Here is a 27,161-nt window from a genome sequence, read left to right on the forward strand (position 1 = left end):
TTCAAATTGGTCCAACACATTTCAATTATTAACTTTATATTTCACATAAGATATTTATCTACTAATCCGTCGCCCTCCGTGATTTGTTAAAAAAAAAAAGTATTTACTATTTAAATTTAATTAGTTTCCTATATTTCACATATTTTTTTGAGCCACTGTATTTCATTTTTGATAGCGGAGAAAGTGTTTTTTAAAAATAAATAAATATATATATATATATTATTAAAAAAAAAGAAAAGAAAAGAGTTATTTAAAGAAAGAAAGGAAAAAAAGAAGAAAAAAAAAAAAAAAGCGGATATGAAAATGCGCGCTTTTCCTTCGGCTACCTGTTTGCTATTTTGTCTCTCAACATTCAAAAGATAGTGCCCTGAAATTCAGGATCTCTCTTCTCTGCTAATCGCCAATCCAAAGCTTTTCTAAAAATGGAGATAGCAGATGGATCGCTTCGGAATTGCTTCTATCAATCTTCCACTTCGTAATTTTATCGTAAGTTGTTTTTTTTTGACGAAGAAGATCGTTTCAATTTTCAGTTTCGCCCATTTTTCTGCATCGTCATTGACCTCCGTTGTCTAGGGGAATCCTATCCTTTCTGTTCGATCATTCAGTTTCTTTGCTCTCTCTTATGATTTATTTTCTTCCGATTAGTTAGGTTAAATCCCCTTGTAGTGAAGAGAGATGGGAATTGATGCAGAAGATATCAAATTATGTGTTTGTAGAATTGTTCATTTGTCTTTTAGGGTTAGTCATAGATTTGTACAGAAGCATCCTTATGTGTCTGGTACATTGTTGTTTCTCTTCATTTTGTACATTTTTCTGCCTTCTGTTTTTAGTTTTCTGTTTTACTGTTTGCCTTTCCTTGGCTTAACTGGCGTTCTCCTTGCCTTTTGGACTTCTAAAAGGTCCACAATTCGAGTTGAGAAAGTAGAAGGTAAAAAGTTAGAGGTCTCCTCCAAACAGTCCACGATCACAACTAATAGAAATCGTCGCGCTTACTTAAGAAATGCAACCAGTAGGCGACAACGATTCAGAGACAAGAGTGAAGCATGGAGAACAGAAGCTCCAATCAATGCTTCGGTAGATAGAACGGATCAGCTGGTTGAACCCGATAACTTGAAATCATTAATCGAGGTGAAAGAAACCCAGTCTGTTGACTCTGGAAATAATGCATCTGCTCATTGTACATCAGTTGATAAAGATAATGAAATTTCAAGTAAAAAGGAACCAATTTTAGGCTCGGAGTTACTAGTAAAACCTGATGTTGTGGCTTGTGATGGCTCAAGTTCTCAGACTAATAAATCTGATAGCGGTGGCGATGAGGCAAAGAATGAAAGCTCGGAAGATCCGGAGGATGAGGATGAAGAGGAGGCGCATGAGGATAGGAATAAAGCTGTGGAGTGGACAGAAGATGATCAGAAGAATCTGATGGATCTTGGACTTTCAGAGATTGAAAGGAACAGAAGATTAGAGAACCTTATTGCGAGGAGAAGAGCCAGAAAGTTGTACAAACGGAAAAATGAAGATACTGTTCTAACAGTAGACATTCTTCCTCCAGGTCAAATTCCCAAAATTATCACTACAAGGAATGATCCTCTGGATTTGGCAGATGGCTGTAAAGACATAGAAGGTGTACCATTGCCTGGTTCTGCTCCTTCTGTTCTGTTGCCAATGAGAAATCCTTTTGATCTTCCATATGATCTGCATGAAGAGAAACCAAATCTTATGGCCGATAGCTTTCAACAGGAATTCACAGCGGCTCACCAAAAGGAATTAGCATACTGCAGACACGAGAGCTTTTGTTTTGGACCCGCTTACCCAGAAGAAAGTGGGGCAATGGGATACCACCCCAGATATCGAAGACCTTCAAGTAAGATAATTAATTCTCCTTTCACTTTTTGTTTTTTATTCATCTTCTTCTTTCATGACTAATTGACTACGAACTATTGTTTTTTTCTTTTTAGATAAAAATTAGACAGAGTACTAACAAATGAATTTTTATGATGTTTTATTGTATTGAATGAAAAGAAAATAGAAATTGAATTGTAAATTTGATTCGCGTGACTTGGGCCTCATTTCAATTTGGTTCTAAGAATTTTTTCGGTTTAATTTTGGTTTTCAAACTTTTCCATTTTGGTATAAACTTATAAATAGTTTCTTTCTAATATTATATAAATTTTTCAAAGCCCCCTCCCCTTTCAATTTCAAGCTGGAAAGAAAAGGATGAGGGCACCTCTGAACTGACTTAAAAAACTATGGCATCTTTGTTTAGTTTCGATTGCAGATAAAGGCGAACATGACTGGCTAATTGAACAGCTATTATTTAAAGGCGATCAAGTCCCCCACACTGAAAGAAAACCTATCGCTGTAGAAACCGGAGGCATTCAAACTGCAGATTCACCACAAACCAGGGATGTTAATGCAATGGAGCTTGAAAGCGATCAAGAGAAGGATATTCCACCAGATTCGGAGAGTGAATTTGAAATGGAGCCAGAATTGACCCAAGATGGCAATAGCCAATCAAGCCATTCATCTTCATTGGACAATCCTGAAAATGTGATCTGTGATGATGTCAGAGTAGTTGCAAAAAGCTTCGAGTCCACATTGAGCAGCGCACTGAACAGAACCTTGAACTGCAAAGTACCAAAGAGCAGACTAATAAAGGAACCTCTCTGTGATTTTAGCCCCACGGCATTTGATAAGAACAAAATGGAGGAGCGTTTTTCCTATCCAGATAAAGTGGTCTGTCACACTCCAACTTACTCCATTGCTTCTGACCTGCAAGTGGAGGTCTCTGAAATTGGCTCCCCTCCGACTGTTGATGGGAACAATACTGATGGAGAATCATTGAACCCTGACTGGGAGATTGAAAAGGAGGCAAGTTTTGGAGGTGAACAAGATGACATGAGTCCACTGTTGGGGGGTCAGTATAATGAGAGAGTATCGGATGTACAGGAGGAAGAAGTAGAAGCATTGAGCATCACAGAAGCATCGCCCCCTAAAACTATTCAAAGTCCAATGTCCGAGGAACCAGTGGATCATCCAACTCAAGTTGGCTCCCAATTGCTAGAGGTCAGTAATCTATCTAAATACAATCTTGAATGATTTGAGGTGCGCTAACCATGAATTTGACATACCCTACAAAAGTAACTGAAAGGAACAATTGAACTTCTGCAAATGTTTCAGTGTTCGAGAGTGCTTTCACTGAAATTGATAGAACACTTTTGTTAGTTGATTTTATATGTGAATAATAACATTACATTATTAGAAGTGTTTAATTAACAAGTATATGGAATTCAAAAGTTACTGAAATCATAATAATTAACATTGTAAAAATTACAAAAATGAAGAAAAGAAGGAATAAATAATAATAATGAAGTTTTAAAAATGAAGTTGAAAACCTTGTACTTCTAAGTTTTGATCTTCAATATATTTTGCGATTCTAAAATCATGCATATTGCAAACAAATCTGTACGTTTTGGTTTGTTATATTAGTTGGAAATTAGAAATGCTAGTAGAGAATTGAGATGAAGATTGTTTGATAAAATGTTTACAATTTTAGAAAATCATAAAATATATAAAATAAAAGAAACGAAATACTTTACATCCGTTCCAAAAGAGATTACAAACTTATATAAGTGTATGCTCCTTAGACTCCATCCAAACAACATACAGCTGATTCACTTTGTTTCAGGAGTTGTCTTTTCCCACATATGGGGATAAAGAAGCCGTACGTCACATGGTTGACCAAAAAGTTCCAGAAGCTCTAGCGAACATGAAAAACATGGTAAAAACCAGTGAAGATGTGGATGATGGTTTGGAGATATCCATCAAACAAGAGGATAATGGAAAGGAAACAAGATCATTGGAGGAGACTTGCGTAAAATCTAGCAGATCTTTGAATGATGGTTCTGAGGATTCTTCTGGATGTCAAGCCCACTTGCAGCATGAACATTCAGAAGAAGAAAGTAAAAATATGGATCAAATTACTGGGAATGGAGATCTTGGCACAGCTCATAAACATTCAGAAGAAGGAAGTAAAAACAAGGATCAAATTACTGGCAATGTAGATCTTGACCAGGAACATTCAGAAGAAGGAAGTAAAAACATGGATCAAATTACTGGCAGTGAAGATCTCGGCTGGACTCATAAACATCCAAAAGAAGGAACTAAAAACAAGGATCAAATTATTGGCAATGGAGATCTTGGCCCTCAGGAACATTCAGAACAAGCAAGTAAAAACATGGATCAAATCACTGGCAATGGACATCTTGGCTGGGCTCATGAACATTCTGAAGAAGGAAATAAAAACACAGGTCAAAATACAGGCAAGGGAGAACTTGTTGAACCAAGAAAGATTGAAGAACAATTAGAGTTTATACAAGACCATAAGAATCAACCTAATGTCGTGGAAACTGAATTACAGAGTTCTAAAGATGCCTTAAAATTGCCTATAGAGGACGACTTGTTTTCTTTTGGAGGAGTGCCTCTTGTTTCTAATGACATAGTGTGTTCTGATACTTCAAAAAATCAAGTAAATGATGTACAAAGTGAATCTCAGAAGTCTAATAGAGATCTTGTAGAGCCAAGAAAGATTGAAGAACCATTGGAGTTGAAACAAGACAATAAGAACCAACCAAATGTTGTAGAAATAGAGTTCCAGAGTTCTAAAGATGCCTTGAAAGCGACTGTAGAGGATGGCTTGGCCAGTGATGGAGGGGTGCCTCTTGATTCCAACGACACAATAGGTTCTGATGCCTCACAGAATCAAGTAAATGATGTACAAAGTGAATCTCAGAAGTCTAATAGAGATCTTGTAGAGCCAAGAAAGATTGAAAAACCATTGGAGTTGAAACAAGACAATAAGAACCGACCAAATGTTGTGGAAATAGAGTTCCAGAGTTCTAAAGATGCCTTGAAAGCGACTGTAGAGGATGACTTGGCCAGTGATGGAGGAGTGCCTCTTGATTCCAGTGACATGATAGGTTCCGATACCTCACAGAATCAAGTAAATGATGTACAAAGTGAATCTCAGAAGTCTAATAGTGATCTTGTAGAGCCAAGAAAGATTGAAGAACGACTGGAGTTGAAACAAGGCAATAAGAATCAACCAAATGTTGTGGAAATTGAGTTCCCGAGTTCTAAAGATGCCTTGAAATCAACTATAGAGGATGACTTGGCCAGTGCTGGTGGAGTGCCTCTTGATTCTAATGATTTAATAGGTTCCGATGCCTCACAGAATCAAGCAAATGTTGTACAAAGTGAATTTCAGAAGTCTGAGGATGCCATGAAATCAACAGTGGAGCAAGACTCGGTCATGGAAAGAGAGCTTCTTGATACCAGAGCAGGATTATCTCCGGAGTCTTCAATGGAAGAACAAATCCATATGGATAAAGTCTCCTTATCGCAGGTTTGGTTAAGAAACAATAAATTTCGTTGTTGCTTTAACTTTCTAGTTTTTAGTTGTATGTTTTCTAAACTTGTGCTTCTTAAAATTACTTTTCATTTTGAGGAAATACTTTTGAAATGTTCCCAAAATTCTAAAAGTATATCTGAAAGTTGATGGAAGAACAAAGAAAAACCAAACTAATTAAATGTGATACTAGAAATAGAAAATGTGGGGTATGGATTTGAAACTTTAACCTAAAGGGAAGGTTGCAATTGCAAATGCCTATTGGTTTAGCTATGCTCATGTTGATATGCATAATGACAAATTTTTCATTAAAGCTCAAGATGAAAATAATCTTTTGGAAGAAACGTCAGTGATGTACTTCTTCCTAAAAGTCCTAAAGGTACTCCCTTAAGTGTTTTTAGAATTTTCAAAATCATTTATGAATAATGTTTAGAATGTTTTTAGTGATCTTATACTTTTCACTTCTAAAAGTCATTTCAAACATACCGTTAACCACTCCAAAGTCACCCTCACTCGACACAAATCACTTATATTGGTCTTTATATGTTTCTTTTTCAAGTCATTTCAAGGTACAATGAGAATGTGACTGCAATTTTGACTCCCATATCTTATTTTTTAATACATTTAACAGGATTCTATAGCGGAGATTAACCCAAAAACTATGGAGAAGGATGATAATAAACCTGCTGATTCCGTCGAACTCGAAAATGAGTTCGTCAAGGATCTTTCAGAACAAAAAGGTGGAAAATCCAACTTGGATGCCAATGATGAACGTGGAAAAGCAGATCAGAATTTGAGCTCACCAAACTCAGAGCTCAATGGTGATTTGAAAATCTCAGAAATCATTGAACAAGAAGAGGTAGTTCTTCCTTTTGTCTCCACATACTATTTTTATCTTTCATCTACCTGAAAAAGAATGTTAGATTTACAAATCAATGTAGACAATGAAACCGAGATCTCATTTCTACGAAGAATTATATAGAAATGCCATAACATACCCATATGAAAATATGGAAATCATAAATTTTTAAAAATTATAGTTAAGTCTTATTTTGGTTTAACTTTAAGCTCATTAAAAAAATAAAAATAAAAATAAAAATAAAAATAAAAATAAAAATAAAAATGAAAATAAAAACTTTCTACGAGTTTTGTATAAGAAAATACTTTAGTCTTTGTTATTAGTTCTTTTATAAACTATTTATGAGAAACTTGACATACATGTTTTATTCATAACATTTCTTGGAACATTTCTTGAACGAGTATGTTCATATTAGAAGTGACTTCTACATGTAATAATTGAGGTGGCAAGAACTAAAACAGAACGAATTTTAAAATGTGTAAACTGAAATAGAATATAAAAGGTTTGATTTGAATGTCAAATTTCAAAAACAAAAAACGAGTTCTTCCATTTTTATTTTTTTAAAACATTTTAATTTATTTTAGTTTTCAATTTTTAGAAGGTAAATAACAAGATAAATAAGAGCTCATGGGAATAGTATTTATAGACTTGTTTTTATTGTTTCCTTTTTTTTCATATTTAAAGAAACAAGCATGTTTAGGCAAATCATTTCGTTTCTTATTTCTAAATTTTAAGAAATTTTTCTAACATAAAATTTGTTCGATTGATGTGAATAAGTTTTGGCATATCTTAAACAAGTTATAAATCTTTGTTGTTAGTATTATGTCCCTTTTGGATTTACTCTCCTTGCTATTATTTTCATGATATATAAATAATATTGGTGAATCTCTTATATGGCTGCTATTTATCTTGCTAATGCATGTACTTCTAATTTTAACATGTTGATAGGTAGCAGCTAATTACCCTCTAGCAGAAATCACAGCCAAAGAAGTTGAACTTGAAACTGAACACACACCCACTACTGTGACCAACATTGAAGATGTTGGAGATAATAAAATTGAATGTGAATCTCATAGTAAATTCAACAAGCAAGAATCTGATAATGTTTTGGATAAGGACTTGGAATTTGACAAGGACATGGAAAATTACTCCAAAGATTTGAATGGGAATGAAGCTGAAGGCAACCCCTCCAAATTAAGAGCAAATGTAATGGGCCTGCAAAAGGCCACAGGTTTGGCCCATGAAAGCCCAATGGATTCTTCAATGACTGCAGATAAATGATCCTTCTAATGGTGGCCATGGAGTTTTGGAGGCTTGTTATTTTGTAGGAGTCATTTAGCAAACCTCATAAAAGGAAGAAATTACTTAATCTTTTGTTTCTTCCAGTTGTTTTAAGAATGAAGGTACTGATTAGTTGTGTATAAGTATGACCAAAATCAAATGTAATTAATAGTCAAATAATTCTTAAACCTCCTTTTGAAGATGGGTTTGATGAGTGTATTTTAAAACTTGTTAGAGACATTATTATATGAAAAAATTACTTAGTTACATCTTAGGTTACATTCATTTTTGTGCATCTCACCTGATTATCTGATCATAGTTTGTCATATGACAAACTTTTTTATTTGTCTAATTTTTTAGGAAAAAAAATATTTTTTTTTTGTGTGTGATTAGAGTGAGATGCACAAAGATGAATGTAACTTAGAATGAACTAAAGTATTGCTCTTATTATATTTTCTTTTACAAATATAATAGACAGTATTGTCTTGAGTGATAATTTTCTATCCCCTTCACTTATTTACCTTGCTTCTCATTCTTGTGAGGTAGTCAACATAGTATTCTCAATAGGGTTTTTTCATGAACATTTTTTCCTTATTTGATTAAACGTGTAGAGAGAATTTGAATTTTCAACCTTAAGGAAAGAAGTAATTGTTTTAAATGACAAAACTACTATAAACATCTATCACTATAAAGGGATGTTTGGCTCACCAACGTGAGTTGAGTTGAGTTGGTATAATATATCCAACTCATTGTTTGGCCCACCAACTTGAGTTGATATATTTTACCAACTCACCCCAACTCTCCATTCTTCCCATGTTTTCAATGGTTCTACCCATTGGCCACTGTCACACTTCGAAAACTAACTCCGGGCTTCGACAACCACCTCTGATGACAACTCCGACAATCAACTCCAGGCTCCAACAACCACCTTCAATGACAACTCCAACGATCAACTCCGGGCTCCAACAACCACCTCCGATGACAACTTCGGCAACCAACTTCGGGCTCTGATAACCACCTCCGATGACAATTCCGGTAACAAAATTTGGACTCCGACAACCACCTTTGATGACAGCTCCAGCGACCAAATCTGAGCTCCGACAACCTTCACGCGATCAACTCTGACAACCAATTCTGGCCTTCGACAGCCACCTCCGGTGACCTAACTCCGACGACCAATTAGGTCTAACAACAAACTTCGATGACTAACTTCGACAACCACCTTCGTAGGCTCCAACAACCACCTCCGGCTACAAACTCCAATGAAAATCACCTTCGATGATCACCTTTGAGCAAACAACTCTGAAGACCAACTCGAGGTTTCGACAACCACCTTCAACGATAAATTCTGACAACCAACTCTAATACCATATTCATGCGACTAACTTTGGGCTTCGACAGTCACCTTCGACTACAATCTCCAGCAAAATCATCTTCAATGATCAACTTCGACGACCACTTTCGCCTGACCAACTCCGGGATTCGAAAACCACCTCCGATGACAAACTTCGACAACCAATTCCAATACACCTTCGTACAACCAACTTTAGGCTCCGACAACCACCTTCGGCTACAAACTCCAGCAAAAATCATCTTCGATAATCAACTTCGACAATCACTTCTGACTACTAAAGACTGATGACTTGTTAAAGTATGTTGTAGAGTTGTTGATTATATAAAAAAAACATTATTTTGTCTACATTAAGTGCAATATTTATACATAATGAATTCACATATCAAATGAGTGTTAAGAATATCTAGATGAAAAATATGTATATAGTTGAAAAGTATGTAACATATAACAAAAAAAACCATAAAATGAAAAAAAATTCTTGGAACATTTTTCCGCAAGAATTAGTGAAAAATAGAGATTTATTCTCTCATGATCCTCCAAATTTAGAGGAAATGAGAGTGAAAGTGTTGAAGAAATGTGGTGATATTCCATTGGCTATTACGATGACGATGAAGATTTAATTAAAAAAATTTCATGACATAGTACAATTATGGAGCTAATAATAGGAAGAAGAAGAAAAAGAAGATGATAATGAAATTCATTGAGCAAAATTGATTATAATCAAAAGTTTTGATTTCGCTTTAGTTTCTCATTTTATTTAACCATATTCCTACAAGAAATATAATGGGTTAATTGTTGTTCATTGTCCAAAAAAGAAAGAGAGAAAGAAAAAAAAAGTTTTGAAAATTAAAAGAAAAAATTTGTAATCCATATTTTATTCAAACAAAGATGAATGTAATTATTGAATAAAAAAAAGTTTCAAAACAAAAATAGTAATTATAAAAACATATTATTTAGAGTTCAAAAAACTGTATTAGATACAGATAAATATCATATTTGCACCTTAAACAACTTATGAACTTTACAGACATATAGACATCATATCTCAACTCAGCGCCCCAAACAACTCTTAAATATTTTCAAATATAGCAAATATCATCTAACAATGATAGACACAAATAAACATCTATCACTGTCACTATCTTAAACATTGTCTATCGATGTATATTACTAATCGACAATAACATTTTGTTATATTTGTAAATAAATTGACTCATTTTCGTATATTTAAAAACAACCCTAAGAAAAGATACAAGTGATATAATAGTTATATTTATGTTAATTTATATTATAATTTTTCTATAGACACAAATAGATTAAATTTGGATTATGGAAAATTTAAACCTTCTACTTCTTCTTTTTATTTTATTTTTTCTTTTTCCCTACTACCGCTACTATTATCATCCATAACGGATCTTATTACATACTTGGACTAATCTTAAGTGACAACTAATAAATCAATTATCAATGACTAAGAAATAGTAATAATATTAGAATCACCAATCTATAAATGTTGTTTTTTTTTTACTTCAACTGAGGTATAAGTCTTGAATCATATATCTCTTGATATGCGTAAATTGAACTATGTTTGTTTTATTTAAATTTTATATTAATTGAGCTACGTGAAAGTTGGCATCATCCACCTCTCTTACTATTAAGATTTATAAAATAGTCTAGCACTTAAAATAAAACCATTTTTTGAACTCCTAAATAATGTTATTCTGGAAAAGGGAAAATCCAGGGGTAATGGCATAATTAAGGATAAAAATCAGAACTATAATAAAAACAATACCCAGTTTCGAATTCGAATCCCTTCGTCTCTTTCACTCCGCCTTTGACACAGAGCTCAGCAATGGCGTTAGCAGTCTCCAACATCTTCTACTGCCCTAAACTTCGGCTTTCTCGGAGACAGTTACATCCCAAATTCTCTGTTCTGCAGCTACAGTCGTCGTCAATCAGGTAATGGATGTGGCGATAACGATTCTCGACTTCAGTTACTATGGATTTTGATGCCTTTACTCCTTCCGTCGAGTCTGGGTGCTGAGAAAATCTACGAGAATGAATAAATACAAATTAGGCAATGTAAAATCAACGATAACATCGAGTTTTGTTATTGGAATTTAGCTGCTATCCTATTTCATTTCGTGGGCTTATCTCGTCTCTCTATGCAAGTGTTTTTAGATTTCGTAATCTGAAAAAAAATAAAAATAAAAAAATAAGCTAATGTTTCTGATGAGTTAAGGAATTATTTTCATCTTGGCTTATTTGTTTCGGTGAGAAAGTTAGTTTGATGATACTCGATAGCGTGTTCTTGATAAATTATATGTATGCTGAGAGCTTAGATAATGTGCGAGTAGAACATGAAGCTCAGAGGATGTTAAATTTTCATGTCTTCAATTTTTACTCTTTGAGATCAAATAATTCATGAAAAGTCGGACTAGTAGATGGATGATGTGCTTACGTAGTATGAGGTTTTATGGAAACATTAGTGCATTTGATTCTTCATTATTTCTACGACTAATCATAACACAGGGAATTGAATATATCAGATTAAGAGAGATAACACGAGAGAGAAGAACGGTTATTTGCTCAGCGGCTTCTGCGGCAGGAAGTTCTAGTTCAGACAGTGACTTCAACCCGTATGAGGTAGTTGAACTTTTGTCCAGCTTGCAGCTCTCAAAGGGTTTACTTGAAAGTGGCAGAACAAAGGACTCTGTATTATTGTCTTGAATGACTGTTTTTTTGATGTTCCTATCATATTAGGTTCTAGGTGTAAACCCAATTGAGGGGTTCGACATGGTCAAAGCAGCATATACTAAAAAACGCAGGGAGGCTGAAAGGATAGGTGATGAAGCAACTGCAGCTAGAGTATGTCACCTTCACCCCTTTTTCCATCTCTCTTGCTGACCAAAGTCTTTTTTTAGGCATGATTTTAGGTACAATATCTGAAGTCCATCAACAAGTAATCTCTTCAGACTAAAATTTGAAACTAGTAGAAGTTGATACGGGTTGTGATAGGCCTCAAATTGCTAAAGTGTATGAGCTTAAGCGTGTGAGGAAAGGGGGAGTCGGGTGAGGTGTTATGATGGGTTTGTTGTGTGGTAGGTTTTTTTTAGTTATGTGATGGGCCTGTGAGTGAGGAGGGGAGTATTGTAGAGGTGGTCATTGTTAGAGAGGGGTATCGTTTTGGCTTTATTTTCTGTAACTAGAGAGAGAATTAGGAGAGGTGGAAAGCCCTTTAAACTTCCCTTCTTTTAACTGTTGATAAATAAAATTGTGGCTGAGGTCTAACAGGTTGATTGCATAAGGAAGCTGAACAATGAAGTATGTTGGATAGGGGGCTAAAATAAAAAATTTGTATTATTCAGAATTGGTAAATGTAATTTCAAAAGTTGGGACATTTATGTTTGTTCAGGTCGTTGGATTTAACCAAGCAACCAACCAGGGATTTTAAAATATATTGTTTATTGGACACCTAAATTTGTGGTTACACTTGCCTGTTCTGAGTTCAGAACTTATGCAAATGTGAATTTTGGAAGTTACCCAACTTCAACCTTCATCATCTTTTAGATGGTATTTATTTGATGAGTTATCAGTTAATGTATAAATGGTTAGTTCCTAGTTGGATGGTGCAATGTCCATGTGTACGCTGGTGGGTGTTTTCGCCTAAGTAGCTCTATTTTGCAATAAATTAATGGGCTTATGAACATTTTGAGTTCTTGATTCTTACTGTAGTAAACTTGAAATTTCCAGCTGGAGAAGGCTTATGACAAAGTCATGATGGCACAATTCACAAATCGGAAGAAGGGTGTCACTTTTGGCTCAGTGAAGGTACATACAACGCATACAATAGAATCAATGTTATAAATGTTATTATGTTGTTTTTAAATGGGCTTGAGGAAGGTTACCTTTAAAAGCCACACAATTGTTAGGTCTTTAGTAGCAAATGAAAGTAAATATACAATTTACTAAACTTAGAGTCCAAGAAGTTGCATCTACTTATTTTTTCTTTGTATTTTATTAACAGTTGTATTTACTTGTTATAATTACATGTAATTCAATTATACATGCATGCCGATTATGAAGATGAGTAGTTCCTGTTCCACCAGTATTTTCTCTCTCTCCTCTCATGTATCTCTCTATATTAAATTATTGGTCATACACATCTCCATAGCATGCAGTTCACGTTTTTTCTTCCCAAGTTTGTAAGACCATTTCTGCAAAAGGAGACGAGCTCTCTTTCAAGCTTGTTTTGAACGTTCTCTCCATGATGCAAATAGAGTTATGATAACTTGAAAACTTTCCATTTCCGGAAGTTAGGTGCTTATTTTCATGTTCATGCATAATTTAAGCAAAGTAAATATTACTATTAACTTTTATGGCTTGTGTTGTCTTCATTATCGAGATTAGTATTCTTACCTGATAGTTGTAAATCTTCTTGATAGTCTTTGTGAAAATGCAGGTTTCGAAGGACATCAAGTATGCTGACAACCAACCAATTGTGCCATGGGGGCCAAGGTCTGGTTTTTTGTTACTAGTGTATTAGTATCAATGAAGTTCTGAGGTTGAAGTTGGCTGATTATTCTTTGCTGATGTTAGATGTACTTTTGGCTGTATATATTTTTCTAGTAACCTGCCTATTTGTTACTATTGAAAACATATACTGATTTTTTTTAATCCCTAATCCTCAAACTTTGTCCACGAACATAGATTTAGTTTTATATATTTTTAGGAGTTAATGATTTTTCTCCCTATTCTGAATTTCACATTCACATATACGCATTTGGCCATCCTGGCTTTTGTCTTTAGAGTGATAGTCTTGAATGTATTATATAGAAGCCAGTAGGTAAATATCTAGAATCTCCTATTATTTGAGTTGAACTTTGACCAATGTTCTGTTGCAATTTTCCAGATTGCCATTTTCGAACGATTGAAGTATTTATGTACCTAGTACCTTAATCTTGACCACAGATAGAAGTTTGCTGCGGTCAATGGATATAGTTAAATCTCACTGTTATAATTATTCATTTTTATTAAGCGTAAACATGTTTTCTAATAATATCTATGTGTGTGTGTATATCATATACCAAATATAAAGCAATTGCTTCATTTTTTTCAGTTAATGACATCTTCTAAAGATACGTATCATCTGTTTACCTAACATAGATTCATATTTTTCTTTAGTACCTCGTATAGTGTTCACAATGCTCTTCTTGTTCCTCTTAGATAAACTATTGTTTCTGAAATCAAATGTATCTTCAGGTCTTCCAAGTGCAGCCCAAAAGATATGCAAATCAATATGGCAATATCTGCTGTATTTGTAAGTAATGAAACATGGTTCATCATCTGAGTCTTCATTTCATTACTGGGTGTCTGTTTCTCCTTTGATTTGACAATGGACTACTAGTTTATGTTTTTTGTATTCTCATTTTTTTTTCTCTCTATGTTAAACAAAATAATAATATGCACGCGTGCATGTTGCTTTATGGAAGTAAACATTTCTTTTGACATTATTTGGCTTCAAGGTTGTAACACAATAGACAAGTTTGCAAGTCTGAACTTATTTTTGCCATCTTTATCCTCTTTTTTTTGGTATGTTTCACATGATTTCTTCTTCCTCATACATCCGAATGACTTGATCAATTTTTCCTTATTAAATTTTAAGGTAGCAAATAAAGTTTATGGACATTGAAGATGATACATTTGTGATTGATGAAACTTAATTCATATTTTTATTGCTTTCTGCAGACTGCTTGGGTCCTTATCAAACGCAGTGCTGAATATAAACCTCTTCAATTCTTGGCATTTGCTTTTGTTTATCGGATTTTCGAAAAGCTGAAAGCTTTTGAACCAGCTGTATCACCCTCATTTACAGTACGTCAAGAGAGCACTTTTTTTTTCCCCTCCCCAATATCACATACTGTGAATATGGAGCATGCACCTGAATGCTGTGTTCCAATTTGTGTGTGTACCCATATATGATTACTTATATGGACTGCAGGAAGATGGTGAAGATTCAGGACGAGGTATACGGATGGGAAAGCGGTTGCTTCGCTCTCTTGCTTTAGTGTTTGGATGTATTGCTGTTTCCTCTTTGGTACTTCATCTTTGCCCTACTCATTTCTGCTCAATGTCCATGAATTAAAAGGATCGCTTCTGTGACCTATGCTAGCTTCTAGCTATGTTTGATGTGCAGTCACTAGTTTTGACGAGCCCAATAGACTTTGCTCTCTTAAAATACTAGAAATGAAATGTATAAACCAAAAAATGAAAGGAAAGAAAAAAAATTATAAGGAAAGCATAAGAATAACTTACCAGGGTCAGGTGGCTATTCTTGGAGGAAGAAATTATATATACAATAATACAACCATAGTTTAGGTGTCTCTTGCTGAATATTTTGCAGTCAGCTGAATTTATGGTCTTGATTCTCTCCAATGGTGCTGGAGAAACTAAGTTTTCATTTGTTTTTGCTGGCAAGTTATGCTGTTATAAGTGGGGAGAAGCTGATTTGTTGTAAAGGAAAATAAATTACACCTTTTCAGAAAAAATAGCGGAAAGTGCAGTCCTTAAGCAGTAGTTAAGCTTCAACTTGGGAAAAATAGAGAGATTAGATTTCTGGCTTTAAAAGGAAAATTTTGATACTTGGCGACTGCACTTGAATGGGGGGAAGTGGGATACTTCTAATCAAAAGATGATGGAACATTCAGAGTTGCTGGTCAACTTAATGGCTGTATTGACCGCAACTTTCCTACTTGATTGCAAAAATCAAATCTAGAAAATTCTTGTATTTCCCAACTGCATTGTTCACGTTTATGCTTTTTATTGAACTCATTTAATTTTAACAGTCAAGTAAAGTTTTCATGGTGCGATTTGGTTGTAGGAAATGGGATGGCAATGGATATTTGATTGATCAAATGTGATTTCTACTAGTCTTGAAATAACCATGTTTATTCTGCATATAATTATCTTATTTTAAAGAAGTATATTCGACAAAAGAAGGAACAACCTAAGGACCAAGGTAGTGAGAACACCCCCCTAAAACTATACAAAGATGGGACTTCCATTCTTGAATAATCATAAAATAGCTATAAATATAATTATAAAGAAATCGATCAAGAAGCTATGTTTTAAACAAAATTACTAAAAGAATAATAAAGGATGACTTATCTTCGTTCTAGCATTTATTTCCTTCCAAAGAAGCCATAAGAGAACTAAAGGACGCTCATATGGTAGAAATCCCACAGAACCCTTCTAATCTGTAGGGACTGAATTCTCCAGATTCTAGCATCAAAGAACATTGGGTTATCTGTGCATTGCCATGTAACGGATATAGTGGAATGGCGTTCTTGTGGACACCTTGGCTGAAGAAAATAGGACTTCAGGGTTTTATTCTGGCTTGTTTGGCTCTTAATATTAGACACAAGATCTTCAAAATCTAATTTTCTTCAATTCTTTTTTTCTTTTTTTTTTTTTGTATAATTTATTTTCCCTGTTTTTCCTTCCCTTATAGCGTAATTATTTTGGATTTTCTTTTTTTTTTTTTGCAGGCATATACTGGTATTTTGAATTTCATTGAGTTCATGGGCGGCTATATTCCAGTATTTCTCTACAATAACCAGGTATTGTTAGCATTTTTTATTATACTAATCTCTATGCATCTGCTGTTATGCCTATTGTAAATCTTTTCCTAGTCAAAGGAGGCCATATTGTTGGGCTATTGTACGGGGTGTTAGCGGATTGGTCCAGGAAACTGAGATCAACCTTGTAGTATTTTAGTATCACCAACTATTTTACTGTGTGCATTATCAGAAATGTGCTTCATCTTTCATACAATGTAAAATAGTTGGCCAGAACCTCCAAATTCTAATATTTTATTTTTTCCAATTATAATCTCTTATGTATTGTTCTAGGTGATTTAAGATGTACGTTTTTCGCATGCATGTGATTTATCATTTTATACTTCCACAGGAACTATTGATCACCAGTTCATCGGCTGTCATGCTTTACATCATGGCATCTTACTACAGATGATGTTAATCGGCATTGTACCATTCAATCTTGCACCCAACTTTCGAAGGAAACGGTTTTGATATATTCTTGATTTGGTAATCTAGTATAGTTTTGTAAAATGTGGCAACAATAATACTGATGTTATCGAGGAAATGTAATGCTAGCTTCAGTTTTTTTTTTGTTTTTTTGTTTAAAGAAAAAAAAAATTATTATGTGCAATGGGATATTTGTCAGCTATCATATATAAAAGAGGTCGCTATCTCACTCAACAAAAGTGATATTCATCGAGGACATGGAAAACAAAGAACAAAATTGATAAAGTTGTAGTTATCCAATTGGTTTTATTATTATCATTTTAATTGATATGAATGCTTATAAGTTTTTATTTTGATGTTTGGTTGGAGTCAATTAAATCAGGGAAATTTACATTTACGGTAGCTTTCTCGAATAAACTGGCTGAATTCTGGAATTGAGGAATTGATATATATATTTCAAGTTTAGAATCAATATTACTATGGGATAAGATTTACATCATTAATTGGAAATTTGATTAGTTTTATTCGGGTTCAACTTGGTTTCACTATTTTTACATGAGATTGGAAGAATTAGTGATTAGTTTATAGGGTTTCAACAGCTCGTTCAAAATTTGATGTTGTCGTCGGATAACTAGTTCAGTTTCTCATTGTTCAATTTGTTTGTTTTATAGCTCGAGTCCCTCTTCTCAAAATATTTAGTTGCACAACTCTTGTTGTGCATTGATTTTGCTAGGTTACTCTCTTCCGCTTTGTGCATGGTTCGAGCTAACTTGTGAGAGAGCTCACATTAATCGAGGTTGAGTTGAGTAAACTTCGATGCCTAAGTTAGTATATGGATGTTTAATTTGGCTAAGCATGTGAAATATTGCTTACTCTTTGTAACGACCGGATCCTTACATATTATGATCCGACCGCTACGATATGCATACTTAGACTTTTCTATCATGAGATGAGTTTTGGCAAAAATCTCAAAAGAACATATTTAGGATTTTATTAATCAGGTAGAAAACTATATAAAAAGTTTATTTTATAAAACACGATCCATAAAACATTAGTGTAGTGCTACAAAAATGCATATGCTTATAATAGTGAGCTTGATGATTGGCCATTTGAGCGACGTCTAGTTCTGCCACCGCTGTGTCCTTACCTATAAAGTCTGTAAAATAGGATGAGTATATAATATACCCCGTAAGTAGTTCTCACATAGGGTAGTGACCAAATGTATAATCACATGCAACATGTCCTGAAAACGTATGATTGGGACCGAAAACATATAATAGCATGTGATGGTCGGTTATGAAATTTCTCCACCCTGGTAGGAAGATGAGGACTTAGGCGGAAACTAACCCATCTGATGATTAGCGAGTCATGCAGTCAGTAGGGTCAGAGTCGCATCCAACATCAACGATTAGCATAAACGTAAGATTGGACTAGAGGGGTGCAACCATATATACCCTGTTAGTTCCTAGCATAAACTTGACATAGAATTGGGTCTAGAGGGGTGCAACCATACATACCCTGCTAGCTCTAGAAGCATAACCTTTATCTAATTAAAATTTAATCTTATGAATAAACATAATGCATGGGTCCCTTGTCAATAAATGTATTTTAAACATGTAATGCAACATAACAATAACATAATTATGAAACATATTAAAGGTACACTAACATGAAACACTTAAAGAGAGGGTGAGATAAACTACTTACCTTGACTGCGATCCTAGTTATTCCTTATTATTCCTTATGGTTAATCAGTAGAGCTTTCCCTCTTAAACCAGAAGGAAATTTGGGCAGCACTTCCCCCGCGTTTCTTCCTTCAAACTAACAGAATTACTTCACCCTTTTTACACGATTTTTACTACTGAGTTTTGTTTGAGAATCCGTTTAACTTCCAGCCTAAAACCTCCTATTTATAGTTGTTTCCAGCTCTTCTCTATGTGACAACTCATCCTACAAATGGCTTCTTTAAAATTACTTAGGTTTAAGAATTTCTCTTAATAAGACACCTAATTTTGGCTAACGTTTGCCCTTACGTCTTCAACCTTTGTTTGTATTCAATTTTAGGGTTCTCCATGTATAATCTATAAGATCGTGGCCAAATTCAATGCATAATCCATGCTTTTGTCCAAATCTCGCTCTTTCTGTTCTTGGAATCTCGCTCTCTCCAGCTTTCTCGCTGGTTTGGCTCTTGTGACTCTCGCTCTCGCTGGTTTGGATCTCGTGGTTCTCGCTGGTTTGGATCTCGTGGTTCTCGCTCTCGCTGGTTTTACTCTCGTGGCTCTCGCTCTCTCCCACTTTCTCGATGAGAATCTCGCTCTCTCCAATTTTCTCTCCAATCTCGCTAGTTTTCATGCATGGGTTGCCTTCACTGCTTGTGAATTCCACTTCCCCTTTTTAACTCTTTCAAATTTTAAGAGTATATGGGCAATTAATTCACCTCCAATTCTTCCAATGAGCAGTGCCCAAACAAAAAGTTATCTACTGCCCTTTGTCTCTTGAATTAGCTAGCGTCCAACTTCTAATTAATCCTCCTTGATTTTGCCCCTTATTCATTATTTTTGGATAATTAATAAATTTCTTATTTTTTTCCAATTCTAAATTTCCACCCGATTTTCCTATTAAATTTATATATTTTTCATTCTTAATTATATATTTTAGTTGTTTTCCTGCTTTCTAAATTAGAGTTAGGGTATTACATTTATCACCCCTTTAAATAAAATTTCGTCCTACTTAACATTTGACATTCAAATTTGGGTTGTTACACTCTTTGAGGTGGTGGAATGAGACTATTTATAGAGTCTATGACCTAACATTCGCTTAGGACATGTGCAAAGTTGGTAGTGTTAACAACGATATAATTGAGGTTGTAGGGTTATAGTAGTGAGTTCACCTAAGTTATTTCTCCTTTGGTGAAATTGAGCAAGCTTAACTAGTTCAACCTAAGGTACGAGGCCATATCTTCTCGTTTTGGGACGTGTGAACTCCTAGAGTTTTTTTGGGCTTGGGATTGTTGGGTCTTGCCTCAAATAACTCTAAAAAATAGCCCTCTGTCGAGTTGGCCTGAGGTCGACGGTCGAGCTATGGTCTTGAAGGGGGTCGTGTGTTCACCGTTGGTGCTATTTGATTGGTCGTGTTCCTGACCATTACGCTTCTTAGCCGATTACGATTGGTTTTTGTTAGTGCCCCTCTAAAGCATCTGTTCGTCTTTAGGCGTTTGAGGGATCAAATGGATTTCCATCGAATGCAAGTTGTTGGCTCATGGATTCTTATAAATAGGACCCTTTGGTCACAGTTAATAGATACACTTTATTTTTGGCGTACTTCACCTAGACCTGAACTCTTCAGCTTGTGGCAAGTCTTTCAGTGCACATTATTTTTATTTCTTTTTTATATTTTGAGGGTGTGGGTAGGATATCTGAACGACTTGCAGTAGCTTTTGATGCATGGCAAGGTAGACTTGTCGACCCATTTTCTCGGCTCCTTGCCATTGATGTGGATAACTTAAAGGCAGAGTATCAAATCCCTTCTCTATTGTCCTACGTCTTGCCAAGCTAGGAGAGTCGATCGAGGATCTACCCTTAGGCGAGATCTGAAGGAGTAATATAACATACAACAGAAGACTTCAGAATCAATAAGCACTTAAACTACATTTAATTTGAGTTTTAAACATGTTGTTCATATGACATTTATAAGAGGGTTTAAAACACATATTACCTTTGAAGATCTCTTCCACGATTCAAGCAAAAATCCACCAAGATAGAACTTGAATCTTCAAGAAGACTACCACCACTATGCTCAAGAAGGAATGTGTGGTGGAAACACTCAAATCAAGCTGAATTGAGGATGAACTTGTAAGAGTCGAGTAAGGTTTTTAGAATTTTTCACTTCAGCAAGTAAATTCAGATTCCCTGATCATCTTTCTCATGGAGCTTTTATATATAGATAATAATCATGCAAAACCAATAGGCCGCATGGGGGCACCACCTACTTGGTGATCACATAATTCAATTGAATTTTGGTGATAATCCATCAAAATGTAGTTAGTGTATTTTTCCAAGATTTTTCCCAAAAATGAAAAAATCCACTAACTTAAAGATAATTTCAAAAATCATTTTTATTTTATTTTTAAAATTAGTTTTATAAAATTAATTAAAAAATAAATCATTAATAAAACTAATTTTAATTAATTTTTAATTAAACTTTTTAATTAAAATAATATTAAAATAATATTTTGGTATTAAATTAATAAAATACTAATTTCACCAATATAAATCAACTTAATATTTAAATCAATTTAAATATTAATTGATTTTCCAATTTTGTTTAACTTCAATTAAATTAAACGTCTATAATTGTTTCATATACAATCAATTGAAAACCCTAAAATTGAATTTGAGCATTTTTCAAATTCATAACCCTAATTTCATACATCAATACCCAATTTTTTATTCCAATTTAAGAGCTAGTAGATAGACCTAATAGATTTACAGATCATGAGCTCCAACGATCTGTAATTAATTCGTTAAACTCTTTAATCGAATTAATTACTATTCGTTAACTATCAAAACACACCACTATAGCTCGATAGTTGCACTCTCCTTACTGTAGATATAATTCTATCCATGTAAACCATAATCAGTAAGTCAATCCTTCACAAGTCGTTCGTAATTACAACTGGGTTAAAATTACCATTTTACCCCTATAAATACATCTTGTTCCTCAAGTTCCCATTGACCATCTAATGAACAATTTGATTCATAATACTACTTATGAATCATGTCTCTCTCTATTATGAGAAGGCGGGGCCCCCATTGTTCAAAGACCTAGAATCAGTACTTAAGAGAACAACCTATTTGCTAACCCTAAAATAGGTAGGAGTGAATTCTATCTTGCAAAGCTATGTCTCTAGCTATCCATCCGGTCTTAACTCCAAAATAGAAGGCTTATTGTGCAGTGCTATTGAACTACTCTCACCCATACAGATCAAAGGATAATTCCAAATAAATAGGAGTTCATAGCTAGCTCAAGATTAAGATCGAGTTATCTTTGGTTACTTTAGTATGAAATAGTCAGTTTTAACAGTAAACGGTCGTTATAAATAAAAGTGACTATTTCGTGGTCCAGTCTATATGCAAACTCATTGCATAGGATGTCTCCACTCATATGTCTCTACATGAATGATCTGAGAATCACATCATTTGTATTATCTATACAAAATGAGTCGCATCCAATAGTGTTACCAGGATGAGATACCCAATTTCATCCAATATAGACTATTTAGCCTATATACTATTAACTTAATCCTGTTTATGTCACCACATAAAGTTAAAGTATTCATACTATAGCCATGGATATGTTTGTAGATTTTCATAATAGAATGAAAAATCAATAACTTTATTGAATAAGATACTCAATAATATTTTATTGATAAATAGAATGTTTAACATAAAATTTACGAGCTGTGAGTTCTAGGACATTCCCAACAACATTGACTTATGTATCAAAAAAGTTTCAAAGTCGGGGTTCGTCTTCCCTTGCCACCATTCTCCTAAAAATTATTAAGCTAGCTTGGGGTCACTCTGGCTCAACGAGAACCTAATGGATGGAGGTGGCTAAAGCTTATGTCATGTTGTAGGATCAATATGGAGGTGGGAGGGGGGTGCTCTTGGTGGAAAAATTCATGGTCACCCATGTGCCGAAGCAGGTTCCCTAACTCTAGGAGAGGTTTTTACTTGTCCGTTCAATCCTGGAGGACAATATTGGTATATAAGCAGAGATGTCCATTTAACCTGTAGGGTCGGTGCCCGCGGGGACCCGCCCCGAATAGGGCGGGGAATCCCCGAATACACGGGGAATGGAGAGTTTTTTTCCCATTTACATTTCGTGGCCGGGGACAGAGAATATATTCCCGGCCTCGGTCCCGATACTATAAAACCCTAACCACTCTATAGTCTAGTCCCTCACGCAGCAGTCGGCATGCCTCACCCTCAGCCTTATTTCAGTCGCTACGTTACGACTTCGCGAATTACCTCACTTCAGCCGCTACGCCTTTGCGAATCGCCTCACTTTTTCACAATGTCGACTCGAGTTCCTCTCCCTCACAGTCACTAGTCAGTCACCATTGCCTCACATCACTCTTCCTCTCGCTCACGTCATGGGCCCACGACATCGACTCGGTCACTCGAGTTCTCTTCTCAGTCCTACTTCTCATCTCACCCTCACGGCCTCACCCCGTCGCCGTCACCCATCCCACCCACCAAACTCTGGTCTGCCTTACCCCGTGGCTGTGTCCCTCTGTTAGATCTGCCGATGTCTTTTCGTTCCAAGGTATATTCAAAATCTGAATATCCACTTTCTGATCTAATTTGTGAATCTGTGATTTGTGTAGAAGATAAAACGAGTTATAGTTATTTGTTTGATTTTTGGTATGTCTGAATCGTTAGAAATCCGAAAGTATGTACAATTTTTGGTATGTTTGATCTTTGATCTGATATGTTAGAATTAGAAATCCTAAATTGATTTTTTTGTATGTATGAAATTGACTAGTTGTTCGATTTTATGATTGTTTTGTTACTATTTGACTATTTATAGGTGAAATTTGAAAATGACTCTATTGAATAATAATGAGTTAGAACAAGGTGGTTCAACTCCAACATTTATGAATATGGTTGAATCAACCCGAACAAATAGTGTTTCTAGTGGTAATGATCAATCTACGCCTATTACATTAGATACCAATGATAATGAGGATGTACTAAAAAGTAATAGGTTGACGTCAGTAGTATGGAATCATTATAAAAGACAAAAAATAAATGACACCATGAAAGCAATATATAATTATTGTGGAAAAAAGTTATGAGGGAAATCTAAAAATGGGACAAAGCATTTACATGACGATTTCAAAATTTGTCCCTTACGGAGACAAAGAGACATTAGGCAATCATGTTTGAGACCCACGAAAACCAATGAAGGAAAAGTAGTCCTAAATCCAACCCTATTTGATTATGAAGCTTCTAGAAGAGATCTTGCTTGTACTATAATTTTACATGAATATCCAATAAACATGGTTGTACACAAAGGATTTAGAAAGTTTTTAAGTGGTATTCAACCGTTGTTTAAGATGATTTCAAGAACCACGATGAGGAGAGATATAATAAAAATTTATGAAGAATAGATAATTAAAACAATGAAGAATTTGGAAAACAATAGAAGTAGGGTTGCTCTTACTATGGACATGTGGACTGCGTCTAGTTTGTACACGTGCCACATCCACATACTGGATAGTTACTTTCTGAAGCATTAATGGAGTGTATTTTTTATTGGAACATAGATCGTAAATTATCCACTTTAACAGTAGATAATTGTTCAACAAATGATGCAATTATTAAGGAAGTTAGATTTAAGGACCCTGTGGTTGCATGGAACTTTGTTCTACATTCGTTGTTATGCACATATTTTGAATTTGATAGTGAAATATGGTTTGGCTACAATTTTGGATGGTATCGAGAAGATTAGAGGTACTGTTCATTTCTGGACTCTTTCTCCAAAAAGGAAGGAAAATTTTGAAGAAGGAGTTCGTCAACTACAAATTCCATGCACTAAAAAACTAAGTCTTGATTGTGTTACAAGATGGAATTCAACTTTTGTGATGCTCAAAACTGCTTTGAAATACAAGGATGTTTTTCCTCGTCTAAAACAACGTGAACCACTATACACTTGTCTTCCTTTAGATACTGATTGGAATTTTGCAAAAGAAATGTGTGATAGATTAAAACCATTTTACTTGATGACTGAGTTGTTTTCTGGGTCAAGTTGTCCAACCTCCAATGTCTTTTTTTGAAGAAGTTTGTAAAATTAGGTTGAAACTTTCTAAGTAGTTTAACTCTGATGTTGAGGAGGTACAAGTAATAGTGTCAAGAATAATTGCTAAGTTTGAAAAATATTAGAGTGTGATTCATGGTATATTGGTAATAGCTACATATTAGATCCTAGATTTAAGATGAGATTGATTCAGTTTTGTTTTTCTAAAATCCATGGATCTCATCATACTGTTGAAAGTAAATGTATTAGAGATTTGTGTTGTGATTTGATGAAATTTTATAGTTCAAATTCAAAAACAATAGTTGAACCTCAACGTTCTACATCTACAATTAGTACTTCTTCGACTTCAAGGCGAGATGGAAGTAGTAGTTCAACTGTTAATAGAAAAGATCGATATCTCAAGTTTGAAGAGTTTGTTAATAATGTTGAAAATGATGTTGATAATATTAAATCAGAGTTGGATCATTATTTGGATGAGTCTTTTTTACCGCGATCGGATGACTTTAACATTTTGCAATGGTAGAAGTTGAATAGAGTGAAGTATCCTATTTTGTATCAAAATGACAAAGATATTCTAGCCGTTCCTGTCACTACTGTTGCTTCTGAATCTGCATTTAGTATTGGTGGTAGACATGTAGGTCCACATCGTTCTCAAATTCATGAAAATTTATTGGAAGTTTTGATGTGTATTCAAGATTGGTTATGGGCGGAAGGTATAAATTAGTATATTGTTTAATTTATTTAATAAACTTTTATTATTTACAATTTGAGATCTAATTTTTCTTTTACATGTCTTAAATAGATAAACATACTCCTATAGATGCTAAAGTTTTGGAAAATGTTCTTGAAGATCGAGATCCAGATGATGTAAGTTATAAGTTCGTGTATTATTATTATTATTAATTTAATATTGATTTATATTAATATATACAATATTTGTGTTTTTTTTCACAAATCATCCCTTACAAAGTTGGATGAAATTCGTTGATGGCGGCTTAGTTTGGCTATGTTATTGTCATGTTGTTGTCATGTCGTGTCTTAAACAAATATGTTTTTGTCATGTTGTAACTTTTCTTAAAATAATTATGGATAGATGTTTTTATTATTTAAGTTTAAGTTGAATTTTAATGAGAATAATTGATGGATTGTGAATGGATATTTTTATTATTTAAGTTTAAGTTGAATTTTAATGAGAATTATTGATGGATTATGAATGGATGTTTTTATTATTTAAGTTTATTTGAATTTTAATGAGAATAATTGATACATTATGAATGAATGTTTTTAATAGAAAAATTGATAATATTCTATTGAAATTTGCACTAAAAAATATTTTGTCTCAATTAAAATTGCATTGGGAAAGTCCATATTTGATTAAAAAAATATATAAAAAAACAAAGGCGGGGAATTTTTCCCTGCGGGGAACCCGATCCCTGTGGGGAATCCCCACCCTGTCCCCCGTTGGGAAATTTGCGGGGACGGGGACGAGAATGGCTTCCTCGTCTTCGCCCCGTCCCGTGGACATCTCTATATATAAGCCCTCCTTGATAAAGGCCTCTAAGGACGTGTTGGTTCGACTAGTTGGTCTTGGACACTGATCAATGACCCATTGATACCGCAAGCGCACTTGTCAAATTATAGTAAAGTTAAAACGACCTAAGGCCAAGTATTGTCCTCTGGGAATTAGTTATTAAATCTCCTAGCTATTACGAACTAAACTAAAGTGAAACAACGAAAATAACATTTAGCCATGGAAGAGTGCAAGCAAGAAGACAGTCTAAGGTATCAATTTCACTAATGGACTGTTGAATTTAACCTATAAATTATTGAATCAATTACTATCAATTACCTAGATCTTGAAGCCTTTTATCCAAGCTGCATCTCGAAGTCAGCCTTTTCTCTCACCTAATCACTAGTTCCTAAATCTTTTTGAAACCAGTCAACTAGACAAGGTACTATGATCTTTCATCATCAAACTCTATCATTCTTTTATTATGCTAGTATACTCAAACGAAAATTTTGTATGCAATATCTAATAGAAAATATTATCGCTGGAGTAAGACAATAAATCATGCATCAAACAATGGTGATTGAAGGAATCAAATCTCCAGTAGAAGCAAATTATCGCCTTACTTTGATTTTGATTTAAAAATACAGAAAAGAAAAATTACAGAAAAAAGAGTATGCTGTAATTAAAAAGGTTAATCATACAGGACACAATTAGGTCAGAACCTAATTATAAAAAGAATTTTACTTTAATATCATATATTAAAATAAATAAATATTTGAATAATATTCCAATATAAAGTTCTCTCGTAATCTATAGTTTCAATATGAACCTCATTTACATTAAATGATTAATTATTTGAATCATATTCAAATAGATCGATCTTC

The 27,161-nt window shown here is 34.3% G+C and overlaps 2 protein-coding genes across 3 annotated transcripts; both read left to right on the forward strand.

The window, feature by feature from the left end:
* Window positions 1-328: 328 nt before the first annotated feature.
* On the forward strand, window positions 329-7,999 carry LOC120083949 (uncharacterized). 2 transcript variants are annotated; one of them, XM_090316522.1, is made up of 6 exons: window positions 329-486; window positions 900-1,864; window positions 2,267-3,066; window positions 3,689-5,404; window positions 6,039-6,266; window positions 7,215-7,999. In XM_090316522.1, exons 2-6 carry the CDS (start codon window positions 1,423-1,425, stop codon window positions 7,545-7,547), a joined length of 3,519 nt encoding a protein of 1,172 aa, XP_090172648.1. In that variant the 5' UTR covers window positions 329-486; window positions 900-1,422; the 3' UTR covers window positions 7,548-7,999. The 2 variants fall into 2 exon arrangements, with proteins under 2 accessions (XP_090172648.1, XP_038895783.1); XM_039039855.2 differs by lacking the exon at window positions 329-486 and having other exon boundaries at window positions 553-1,864.
* A 2,555-nt stretch (window positions 8,000-10,554) lies between these two features.
* CJD1 (Chloroplast J-like domain 1) lies at window positions 10,555-17,185 on the forward strand. The gene is made up of 10 exons (XM_039037920.2): window positions 10,555-10,860; window positions 11,451-11,547; window positions 11,665-11,769; window positions 12,655-12,732; window positions 13,364-13,419; window positions 14,164-14,221; window positions 14,650-14,775; window positions 14,903-14,998; window positions 16,449-16,520; window positions 16,870-17,185. The coding sequence occupies exons 1-10, from the start codon at window positions 10,754-10,756 to the stop codon at window positions 16,930-16,932; spliced, it is 858 nt and encodes a 285-aa protein (XP_038893848.1). The 5' UTR covers window positions 10,555-10,753; the 3' UTR covers window positions 16,933-17,185.
* The last annotated feature ends 9,976 nt before the right edge of the window (window positions 17,186-27,161 follow it).

This window comes from Benincasa hispida, chromosome 8 (genome assembly GCF_027475165.1).
Source record: "Benincasa hispida cultivar pf3 chromosome 8, pf3_genome.v1.1, whole genome shotgun sequence".
NCBI classification, from domain to species: Eukaryota; Viridiplantae; Streptophyta; class Magnoliopsida; order Cucurbitales; family Cucurbitaceae; genus Benincasa; species Benincasa hispida.